At 45.6% G+C, this 12,657-nt stretch overlaps 1 protein-coding gene across 1 annotated transcript in view; it reads right to left on the bottom strand.

Annotated features, from left to right (window-relative positions):
• The window catches only part of GRK5 (G protein-coupled receptor kinase 5), a 203,971-nt gene extending 195,545 nt beyond the window's left edge, over positions 1–8,426 (bottom strand). The window contains exon 1 of the mRNA XM_010997871.3: positions 8,160–8,426. Within this exon, the coding sequence (XP_010996173.1) occupies positions 8,160–8,211 (52 nt within the window). The 5' untranslated portion in view covers positions 8,212–8,426. The remainder of the gene's footprint in view (positions 1–8,159) is intronic.
• Positions 8,427–12,657: the final 4,231 nt, after the last annotated feature.

Genomic DNA, 12,657 nt, shown 5'->3' with positions numbered 1-12,657 from the left:
ACATGGAAAGGGTTAACTCTGAGAGTGCTTTTCTGGGGAAAAAGGCTGCTTCACACATTCTCTCTGGGAGGGAGAGGAGGGTGGAGAAATCACTCTGGTAGGTTCCTCCACCTTCCCCCCTACTTTTTTTTTTAGTAAAGAACTCTGCAGAGACATGAGCATACACCTAAGATGCCACCATCAGGCAGAGGTGCTTGGGGGCAAGGATCTCCCAAGGGGTAGCAGGCACCCAAGGAAGAGAGGCTTGGGGCAGATGTGACCTGCACATAGTAAGCCAACATCAGCAGGAACTGGTCTGCCCAGTGTCCTCGTCTTGGCTCTGCCAAGGAGAGGCTCTGCCACTGACGTTTCCCCACCACTACCCACCTCGTTTAATCCCCTGTCCCTCAGGGGCAATTCTTTGGCTACTCAAGATTCTCCCCAAGCCTTGCCAAGAGGAAGAAGAATACCAAGAGGCTGACCTTGCTCTTTGGGTGTGTTGGTATGTGTGAAGGAGGGGGGAATGCAGGTAGAGGAAGAATGTGGCCCCAGAAACGATCACAGCTACGTGTGCAGGCATGCACAGGTGCAGGCACGTATGTATATGCCCCTCCCCCTCATCAATCACAGATTCATCTGAGTTGATAAACACCTCTACTTTTAAAATGGAAACACTGAGGACTCAACTTTTGGTAGTCATTCACAACCTAGTAGGAATTACTTTATCCAACTGCTCTCAAATTGGCATTTAGCTGATATCAGGGTCCAGGAGGGCAATCAGATTCCCATTTTGCCCCTTTCCCCAGGAAATCTGATAGAGACCCTCTTTCTCTTTCACATTTGAGATCTCGTGGCATTTACATTTAGAAGCCATACTGCCCTGAGAAGTGGGTTTGGTGTTTTGGGGGTTTGTTGGCGGATTTGGCTTATATTATTATTACAGGGGAGGGGACAGATTTCTTTCGGAACATTCAAGGATTTCAGAGGGTTGCTCCAGAAAAGTTCACAATTCAAGTAACTCTGGCTGAGACTCCTGTTCATTCATCTTGCTTTCCCCATCAGATAAGCAGGGGTGACCTTTAGGAGAACAGATCAGTATTTGGAGAAGCCTTAGGGCAGCCCAGTGCCTTGATGCCCTGTGGGCCTCTGCCACTTTCCAAAACAGGAATGTTCTTATCTGTTTATCTCAGTTTCTTTTGCTTTCTGCACAAGCCCTGGAAGTTGTATTTTGACGTTTATTTCATCATTGCCTTTTAAAAAAAATATTGATATTACTAGAGACAAAACAGGCCAGATGGAAATTAGCCTAATTTATTACTGACTTCTGTCAGAAGGAGGTTACCAGTTGACTCTTGGGCATAACTTCAAATAGAGGTCTTTGCTTCAGACACCAAAGAACAGCAACTAAACTGTTTCATTGTTTCAAATACTGAAGTTGCTTTCTAAACCTGTTCTAACTGGGTGATCGTTAGAATGTTTCAAATCTCACAGGAAACAGTTTTTAAGGAGAAATCATTTTAAAGAGGGTAAAAGTACAGTGTGTTTTTGACATCTTTCTTCCTGATCTTCTTTCAATCTGTCCTGTTCAAAAGAAATGGAAACTCTTAAAATTGTTTTATCTATTTCCTCGCTCATTTAAGAGCACTTTTTGAAGTCTACAGAAAGAGGGGTTTTTTTTCTTCTTTCTGAAGATTTACTGTACACACAACTTTTTTTTTCTTAGTAAAACGATGGTTTCAAAATATCCTTGCCTCAGGAGTTTCAAGAAGGAACGTGGGACTCTGTGTGGCTCTATAACATGCACTTAATTTGAATCAGGACAGTCAGTTGCTCAATCTAGGCAAATTTCCCAAGATATGAAAAAAAAAAAAGGGAAATATGGGTGGCTCACCACCATCTACAACTGTCCTTGAACTACACTCTTCTCTGAAATGACCCAGTTTTAATCCCCAATCCCCCAGCCCTCTTTCTGTCTCTACTCCTCTCTTGCCTCCCTCTCTCCTTCTCTTCCTGCCCCATTTCTCTCCCCTCCTCTCCCTTACTCTCCCCCAGTTCTCATGTCAGAAGTTACAGGCTTAGCACACTCTTACTTAATTCAATGTGTGGAACTAGAGAGATGCTCTGTCCAAGTGAACTTTCTGCAGTGCTGCAAATGCTCTGCATCTGCACCATCCAACATGGTAGCCACCAGCCACAAGTGACTGCTGAGCACTTGAAATGTGGTTTGCACGCTTAAGGAATGGCATATGTAACCGTAATTAATTTAAATGTAAGCAGCCACATGCAGCTAGGAGCCACCACGTTGGACAGCACATCTTTAGAGGACTAGACAGACACCTTTAATACTTTCAGGCCATTCCAGATGACGAGCTACACCAAAGGACATGCTCAAACCAACCCCAACAAAAAGCCAAATAGGACAGCAGCCTCCACCATCTTTCTGCCAGAATTGCAGCCCATCAACCCCGCCCTGGCTGCTGCCCTAGAAAGGTCACCATGGTTCCACCTGGAAGTCCCTTCTGCACACCAGTTTCCTCTTGGGTCTTCTCATTCCTCCACCAAAGGGTCCTCTTGCTATTGTTTTCAGTGGTTTCCATTGAGAGGAACTGATCTTCATAAAAACACAGCGTCTTGCAAAATTAGCAGTTGTCTTCCAGAGTCGGGCCTGTCCCTCAAGTAGGACATTTGAATTATCCTTAAACCAGGTTTTGTTCCTGCAGCCTCTTGCGCAAATTCTAGGCACACCCAGCAGAGTCAATAGAGGGTTCCCAGCTAAGCAGGTCACACCACAGTCAGCTTCAGCTCTTTGGGGGAAAAAAATCTGGTTCTACTCATGTCTGATTTACACGTTTAAAAGCTTAAAATCGCGATGCCCAATTCCCTCTTCACCTACCTCCAACTCCAAGGCTGAGCATCCAAACTGTCACCTCCCACAGGGGTCCTTCAGTAACAAAAGGTTGAATGAATGAATGAACGATTTTTACCCTTCTAAGAATTTTGGAAGACAATTTAAGAATGGCTTTCTCCAAATGAGAAAATGGGGGAGGGGGCAAGGTCTAGTCAGGACATAACTGCTTTCTCTTTAAAAGGTAACATAATTCACATCAAATGGGGTGCTTTCTCCAGTGTCCATATGGTACTAAATGCAGCAATATTATCTTTACCCCAGAAGATAAAATTTTAAGAAGCTTCATTTATAGATTAAAATCTTTTCAATATTTAGGATATTTTTAAATAAAAATTTTCACTGAAATGTAACAGGATTGTTTTTAAAGTAGAAATTGCTCCTGTCATTTAATCCATGTTAATCATTTAAAAATCACATCTTAAAGCCCTTTATGTTCACTATTCTATTTTGAAATGAAGTGTGGGGGTGCTGAGGGGAATAAGACTGTAGAAATTCCTGATTTCCTTTTCTGTGTCTTCTGGTTTTAGTCACTTCCTATTGTTTTCTCAAGTTTCACCTCTGAGTTGCATGATGTACTGCAGTGAGATCTTTTTGCAACCATATGAATTTTGGATTTCAAAAATGTCTAGCTATTATAATGCTTTACCTTGAGCCACAAATATCTTGGCAAAAAAAAAAAAAAAAAATCTAACTTTAAAATTGTCCACAGTCCTGGAACCATTTCATTAGAGCACTGTAAGTTTCCAGGTCTGGGTTGAAGGGCCCTTAGGTGAATTTGGTCCTATATTGAGCTCTTTGCTGAAATTCACTTGGATGCTATTGAAGTCTTCAGCCCAGACCCGAAGGGTATCATTAACAAGCCACTACAAGAGTTATGGCTGCTGAAGACATAATTTAAACAAGGATTAGTTTGGGCACTGGAAGAATCAAGCTTTTCGGAGTTTAGAATCTGACAGGAAGCAGCTAAGCTATTAGAAGATGAGAGTCTTGTGGGCATTTATCTGACGGTTTTAAAAACAGACAGCTAGATTAATTAAAATCATCACTTGGAATCTTTCTGTAAGAAAGCAAGGCCTCTGAAAACATCTGCTTTGGGTTTCTCCACCTCCAAGTTGTCAGAACTGAAAAGAAACTTAGAAAAAGTAAAAAGTGGTTTCATTTAACGACGGCATTGTACTTAATAGACCAAGCGGCTTTCACACACGCTGAGCTGAGCTGCCTCTGCACCAGGATGAAAACTGCCGCTTTTCTGTGCGGTAAGACTGAAGGGAGAAGCCACAGTGTGGAACAAGTTTGCCTGCAGTAAGAGGGCTGTGGGCTTCAGAGACATCCACTGTTCTAATAACAGAACACACCGATGTTTCGGTTTTGTCATCATGAACTAGGGGTGCAAGGGAAAGACAGAAGAGGGACCCCTGCTGTGAAATGCTGAGTCTGTCCAGACAGAGCCTGCTTCTCACTGGTTGGATGCAGCCCTCCCCAGCCTCCACTAGCCCCTAGTGTCACCTTTTCCCAGGTCCCTAATCTTGATCACCAGGAATATCCAGGCCAGCAAGTCACAGAGATAGCTGCAAAAAGGTTCTTGCATACTCTGGTTTTCGGCATCACAACCAAGGGCAAGGTCATCGGGTTTCTGACTTCTTAGCTTCTGCACTTGTGCCTGCTAGCATCACGCTCAGGAAAATGTGATCAATACTCCCTCTGTCGTCTCCATTGAATCAAATATGGCTACTGCTGGCCCGAGAAGAAAGGAAAGGTGGGCTCTTAAAAAATTTCTTCTCCCTACTGTTCACTCCAGAGTAAGGCAACAGGTCTAGAACATGAGAAAAACACAAAAACCTCTAACTGCAAAAATAAAAGCAAAAAGAAACACACAAAAGGTACTCTGCAGACACTCTTTCTCACTGCTATTATTTCAGCACTAGCTCACTTGCCAATTTTGTGAGATTCTGAAATGTAAATAGAGTTAGCTTGAGTTTCTTCATTAAATGCTTAATAATTTAGCTCATTTCCACAAATTGGCACGAATTCAGTCTCAGCTTCTTTCTTTTTTTCCCTACCCACCCACTTTTTAGGAGAGAGATCTAAAGTTCCTAAGAGTGATCAACTTGATGTTTTCTCCTGAGACCAGAACAAATAAACAATCCACAGAATACATTGGGTGGTTTAAAATTTTGAATCCAGATCTCTATCTTTTCTTATTTCAAAACAACTGTCACAAAGTGCTTCCTATGTTTTCTAATTACTAACAATGAATCATTTTCACTCGAACCTACTTATAGATTTTCTGTTTTATTGCTATATTCATGTTTTCCACTTTGTACATGTATTATTATGGTAAGAATTTGAACTTACAATGAATTTAGCAGGCATCTGCCTTTAAGAATTCATAACAATAACAGAAGATAGGCCCCCAAATTACCCACCAACATGGACAACTACAAATTCCTTCATAGCGTTTGCAGAGTGTGTCTGTCTTTCTTCAAAGCCTGTTTCTCAATTGTTTGGGACAAATGTGACTTTTACTTGAAAGCCACATTTTAAATGGTTTACAATGTATTTTAAGTGAACTAAATTAAGTTTCCCATTCACCAATTATATTTCTCATCTGTAACCATTCACAAGAATCTTTAAGTAAGAAGTGCTTTTAAGTATTCTAAACAACTCAGATTTTTACAGATACTATAACTCTTATATTATTAGCTCTTTCACTAAACTGACTGGAAGTTCATTTCTGAATATTTGGATAATATGATTATTAGAAGAATTACTGAATTGAAAAGAATGACTTCAAGTATATGAGAACTGAGAAGGCAAAAATAAATTGCTTTTATTTCTAAAAGCTTCCACACTAATAGAATATATGTGCTCTAATCTTTTAATAAAGACCCAGCAAGGAGAAACTGGAAGCAGTTAAATCTGGATTCTCTTTAGACGTAAGAGAGAAAGAAAGAGTGGGAGAAATGTAAATTTCAAAATAAAGTTTCCATGTGAGTATTAATTTTTCTCATTCATGTGTCAGTTTCTCTGTGTCCTTAGAGGTAAGGCCCTCTGCATTTCAAAGGCACCGTCAAGAGTTATTTTCTCACCATGAAATGACTACCAAGGTCTCAAAGAGAAATTGAAAAGACTTTAAAAGGAAAAGGAAATGAAAGGCACATTCTTGAGAACTTTTAATCACTGTAATTTAGTCATTCCATATAAGCCTCCAGACTAGCTCTCCTCCTTATGGTTCTGAAAAAACCAATTTGTTAACCTGACAAACAAAAATATCAGGTGGTGAATTCACTTCAGTGAAAAAAAACAAAACAAAGCAAAAAACTGGGGAGACCAAACTGGGGGAGAAAATTGGTAACACTTTGCCCACTCCAAGCAAAACATTTTGAAAGAAGCAACCAAATGCTGAGAGAAGAAAAAAGCAGGCTCCAGGCAAACGACCGTGTAGAGAAGCAAATCTAGGTAGCAGAATTCTCCGGAAACAAGAGAAACCAGTGAAACTTGCAAAACCTCCAGTACCATCATATCCAGCGATTTCCCAGGAAAAAATTTCAGAATGGAGGGAGGGTGAAAACGTTCCCAGCCCGCGAGCCCCGAGATGTACAACCACATCCCACCACTAGGTGGCGGCGGCAAAGGCTGCGAGCGGGGGGCAAGGGGTGGGGGCCTGTTTTCCCCGCTTCTTCCCCTCCAGGACACACTACCCAGTTCAAGAGAGATCCCACCAGCCCCCACCTTGCTAAAATGTCAGGTTAGGGAAAAAACAAAACAAAACAAAACTCAGGCATTAGAACGTGAAATCGCCAAGTAACAGCCTCTCCTAAAAGTCTGTTCACACCAAAGCTGAGCAATGTGGGGACGGACCTGCATATTTTCAACTCTGCTGGAGTTTTCAAAGCAAACCTTCCAGGCTGCTGCTTGAGAGACAAGTGACGCCCAGATTACGACGCGAAAGCTGGGCTGAGCTGCTGAGCTGTGCATCACCTACCCACATACCGTGTGTACAGAGCCACAAGGTGATGGAACCGGCTGGATAAACATGAATCGTTACACTGTTGGCCAGAAAGCCTTCCTTCATTCATCAAAGTGGGTGAATGAAAATATTAAGAAGTAGGTAAGGGATTTTCGTGGGCTGCTCCCCGAATATCCTTCTGAAGTCAAGACCCTACTTAGGCTGCCTTCTACCTTGGGTGTCAAATAAAGCCTCCTCCCATGAAAGGGAAAACCACTTCCCCTTTCATAAAAAGGCTGCACCCAAAGCTCAAATCCTGGCAAAAGAGATGTTACATAAATTCCAGGTGTTCCTACATCTGTATGTTTACACACACAATCATTTTAGGAAGCATCTAAGTTTCTGGGCCACTTTCTCTCTTTTTTTCTTTTCTTTTTTCTTTTTTTCCCATCTCAAGGAAGAGTCAAAAAGTGTGTTTATAGTCTTGACTTGGGACTCACTCCACTTAGACGATATTTCCTGTCAGCTAAATGCAGAAAATCTAATGGTTTGCATTCAAAATATACTTAAGCACCGGCACACCTACCTTTCTTTTCTTAACTGAGCCAAAAAAAAAAAAAAAAAAAAAAAAAGCCCAAAATTCTCTTATCTCTCCCCCTCCCCGAAGGGAGAAAAAAAAAACCCACCCCTGAAATCCTGAATTATTTTCTAGATGATCTGTACAGCCATCCTCTCGTCACTCTATGAACAAGCTAATTCCTCAACATCTTACTTTGCCTTTAAAAGGCTTCCTTCCACACGACGGGATTTCCCTAAGAAACATTCCCAGCGGATGGTTTCCAGCAATAGCCTATATCAACTCAGCCTGCGCAAGCAAAGACTTGGCTTATGCTAATTCCACACCACCACCACCACCCCCAACACACACACCAATTCACTCACAAAACCAACCCGGGCCGACTCGAAAAAGCTATTTTATTTGCATGTTTGCTCATCTCTTCCTGAATGAACGTTTTTCCAGCTGACCTTTCAACAGCTGCCGAGATAGCACGATCTATAAGGTCAGAGCTGGAAACTAGGGAATATTTTAGCATCCTAATCCCTGCAACTTCGACGTTTCTCCTTCTCTGCCCAAGTCCAGATTCCCTGAGCACAAGGGCAGAAACCCTGAAACGTTTGCAGAGCAGCTCTCCGAGGTGTCCTGCTCGCGACCAACTCACTGCGGGCATCCTGCACACGCACAGCCCCAGCCCACACGCCGCCCGACACCCGCACCCTGGCCCGCGGCGAATGCGCCAGGCACTCACCAGTCCTGCCTCTTACCTTCCCTGGCTTTCAGCAAGACCGTGTTGGCCACGATGTTTTCCAGCTCCATTGACAGTCGGCGGTCAGCGAGGGAGCCGGCCGGCGAGGCTGTCAGTGCCTGAGGGTGCTGCCGCTGCTGCTGCCGCTGCTCGGGCTGCCGCCGCTGCTGCCAGAGCTGGGAGCGAGCAGCCCGCCTTGCCTACCGCATTATTCCTGCTCTTAACCCTCGGAGTTTTCCCCCTCAGCAAAGAGGAGCCGCCGCCGCCGCTTCTTCCTCCCTCTGTATCCCCCCTCCCCCCCTCCCTCAACAGTCTCCCCCCCACCCCCCACCCTCCGCGTTTCTCTGTCACTCCATTCTCCTCCCCTCCGGCTCCCTCGGATGCTTTAATGCCTCGGATGCTTCTGCCTCCCCTCCGTCCCTCCCGGGGGTGTGGTACTAGCAGGCTCCGGCGGCCTCACTGCGCAAGCGCCAGACCGAGCCGCGCCTCCCGCCTCGGCACTCGCGGCGCTGGACCTGCTGGGACTTGTAGTCCTCCCAGGGCGCTGCGCTGGGGCCCTCCTGGCGCGCGGCTCCCAGAGTCCAGGAGCCGCCCCGGGACCTGCTCTCAGAGTGACCTGCACCCGGGCTGCGAGGGGAGACGGGCGAATCAAAGGCGGCCCGGCCGAGCTGGAGCCCTAGATCCTAGGGCCCAGACTCGCACGTCCTTGCCCGAGGCTCCCGCTCGCCCACTTCCCGCCCTGCGGGGAACCCAGAAAGCGAAGTCCCCGGCCGCGGCAGGAGCCGGTGCGGGTCCTCGCCGCCCCTAGGGGCGTGCTCGGGGTGGGTGGAAGGTCACGCTCGCCGGACCGCGCGCGGCACCCGGCTTCCTCCAGGGCACGCCCGGCCCACGCGGGGGCTGCAGCCCAGAAGCGGCGAGGCGCGCCCACGGGCCCCGCACTCGGCGGCGGGCCACTGTGCGCCGTCTCACATGCACACGCGCTCTTTCGCTGACAAAGGTGTACTTTGTTTCCTCCCAGGGCGCGAAGGGGTCTACGAGTTGGCGGCGATTCGGCACGGGCAGCCCCGTTGGTCGCCGTGCAGCCCGAGCGCCCCCCGGCGGCCGCGGGGTGGAGGCTCAGCGGCGGATCCAGGCCGATGACGCCCCCCTACCCCACTCCCTCTGCTTCGGGGACCGCCCGCACCCGCTCTGCCTTGACTCGGGGGATCCGGGCGTGGGAAGAGGCTGGTTCGGCTCATAACCTGCCTTCCAGAACGCGGGGCCCGCAAATCAACGATCCTCATTACAACCAAACTCTTTCAGATTAGTAAAAACGCAGACGGATTGCAGACGGAGTCGGGAGCCTTGATAAGTAACAGCACCGAGCCGGTATTGGAAATTCGTTTTCAAATTCCAGGCTTATTTATCTTGAGGCTCTTAGCACCTTTCCCGTGTATGCTAACAACATCAGACCCCAGAGATGCTCTCAGCCTCGCTTCCTTGCTTCCTCTGAAGGCCCCACTCCTGGGAAATGGGCGCTGGGACACCCGGGTCTGTGATGAGTGTCCTCCCATCTGGGAGAAGGGCGGGCTGGCCCCAAAGAACAATAAAGCCTTTGCCTCATCTGCATCCTGCGAGCCGGATATCGGTTCAGAAGCCGGCTCTGGGCCTTCTATGTCCAAAAGGGCTGCCAGGAAGTAGCGGGGAGGTGCCGAAAGAAACTGAGAACAATTATGATGCTATTGGTGAACGTAAAGAAATGAATAGACTTCCCAGACCTTGGAAACCTGAATGGTCGCTGATGCTAACAGCACAGAATTGTCTTGTTTCCTGATGGAGTATACCCACTACCACTATTCCCTAGTGTCCAGATTTGGGTCAGTGGGTCTCGGTCAGTGGGCCTCGCTTATCTTGTCTGCAAACTGTGGACAATAACAGTTCACTTGTCAGAAGGCAGGGAGCTGAGCAGATGACTTCTTAGGCAGCTTCTACTCCAGGAATTATTCTAAGCAACCCAGGCTTGGTCTGGGCTATATATCCACTTGCCCAGAGCCCTAATTTATAATGAAAGAGTCTCTCAGAGAATCAGCTGGCAGGATCAGAGAGCTCATCAACTACAATGGGCACTTGCCACTTGCTGGCAGCCCAAAGTTTACTTATTTGACTGATAAAAACAAAAACAACTAAAACTGATGCCTTTAGATGGCTTGTGTTCCACAACCATTGTCTCAAACTTTTACGTGCATACAGATCTCCTTAGGGAGATCTTGTTAAAATGCAGATTCTGTTTCACTTGGTCTGAGCTAAACCCTGAGAATCAGCTTCTAACAAATTCCAAGCTTCTGTCAATCCTGCTGGTCAGTGGACCACACTTTGAGTAGTAAAGCTCTGCAGTTAACCATAATCCCCACCAGTCTCTATTGTCTTATACCCAGGCCAAGTCACAATGATGTTACCTGTCTGGCCTCTGTCTGTTGAGTTTGCAACCTTGGAGGAATATCAGCCTCCCCCCCCCCCCATTTTACAGATGCAAAACAGACCCTTAGAAAATAAGTGGGTTCAGCATGGGCATTCAGTGAGTGAGAGTCTTATCTACTTCTCTCTCTGCTACAAGGTAATACATCCTGCCTACAAAATAAATAGTTGCACTTCAAGTATCTGTGCCTCTATGAGGAAATTAGAATATTCCAATGCAAGAATGGAAAGCTAGTGGCTAGATTAACTGGACACCAACTGTGGCCCAGGTCCCGTGCTAAGTGCTTCCCATGAATAATTTCACTGAACACAACATTCAGGTGAGGTAGAGAACATGGCTCCATTTTATAGATAAAGTCACCAGGTTAGGGAAGATTTTATAAATTGCCTAGGCTCACACAACTAACAAGCAGAAGACCTAGGATTTGAACCAAGAAGTCTGACTTAGAGTTTGTGCACTTAATTTCTGGCTAGCAGGCTGGCTGGCAGAACTTGATTGCAATTGTTCTGTTTGGCTGACATAATGAACTTAAATTGTATTGTAAGAAGGCAAAGCAGGCAGTTGGCTAAATGATTAAGACTTAGGAAGGGGCTCCATTCCAGTCCGTAACACCACCATTATAGCTTCATTCCTTTCCATTAACTGCATTAAGGGCTCAGAGTCCTCTTGAAAAATGGCTTTGATTCAGAAAGAGAAATCTATTAAATATCAATAGGTAAATAGAGAATCTTGCTGGCTGAGCCCAAGAATGGAAATCCAAATGGAGGGTGGGTGAGTTTGAGAGCGATGGGAATATGCCAAAGACAAATACTGACTTCCAAATCCACTCAGGTCAGCTGAGCCAGAAACACAAGAGAAAGAGGGAATCTTCTCATCCTCTCCCCAGCTCTATCACAGGGATAAAGCTGCTTGGTCAGAGTTCTTGCAAATAGAAATCAACTCTTCTGGAAAGTCATAAACCTATCTTTGTCCTAAAATATGGATTGCTTTTGCTTGAATAATCAAACAGCCTTTCCGAACAGTGCTGGAGCTGGACTTTTCATCCCTTTCCTTGGCTTACAGTTTTCTAATCATCAGGAAACAGCTGGAGAGACAGTGCTTTATTCGCCCATGTATTGTCTCATTCTTCGAAGTTTACCTTTATGGGCCAAGCATAGTAGGGAACACCAAGGTGATTTCCCAGGAGAGCTCACCACTAGGAAGGCAAGCAAACTGGGAGGCAAACCACTGAAATAAAATGGAACAAGGGCCAGGATGGACACAGACAAAAATGAAGTGGAAACAGAAAGGAAGTGATTTCAGGCACCGAGGAAGATTCGAAGAGAGGAGAAGTGCAAGCTGACAGTGGGATTGGAGTCATGAGGTTCCCAATTATGTATCCACCTGCTTCCCCTAAGAAATCTTTTCATCGATGGACCCAGTGGTGACCAAATCTGACATTAAAATTTTTGCAATGCTGTAAGCCACCTACTGTTCTTCTCTTTATTTAATATTTTTCTTTAAAGTCAAGTTGCTTTAAAAAAAATCTTGTATTTATCCTAACCAAAAAAAAAAAAAAAAGAAAAAGAAAGAAAGAAAGAAATGGGAGTAGCAGTAGAAATATTACACTTTGGAAAAAACTGACCTCCAAGCAACACATGGGACCACAGCAGCTTTTGGTTTCAAGATAAACTGGCTGATCATGATAAATCTGTTGGGAGACTTCACCCTGGTGTTACCAGATAATTAAGACCTACAGTCATCTAAGCATGCAGCTTGGCAACAGGACTTTACAGGGTCATCTGTTGGGGTCTTAACTGCAAATTCAGAAAAAAAGATTCCAGCCACTTGATGCCTCCGTGCTCCTGACACTACACAAGCAGTTTAACTTGGTCTTCTCTAGTGAGAAGGAAAGGCCTCCTTCCTGGTGCTGTGCTCTGTAGGAGGGTCCCCACCGTAGACTTGGGCCTTAAACTGTTACAAAGTCATTGCCTCCACTGTATATAAAGGAATCTAGGAGACCTGGGAGAATTAGGTCTGTTGCCCAAAGTCAACTGGTAAGCGGGTGGTGAGGCTAGCTATT

This window comes from Camelus dromedarius, chromosome 8 (assembly GCF_036321535.1).
Source record: "Camelus dromedarius isolate mCamDro1 chromosome 8, mCamDro1.pat, whole genome shotgun sequence".
Classification (NCBI taxonomy): Eukaryota; Metazoa; Chordata; class Mammalia; order Artiodactyla; family Camelidae; genus Camelus; species Camelus dromedarius.
Note: the sequence above shows the minus strand (reverse complement) of the source record. Positions and strands in the feature narration are given on the sequence as shown.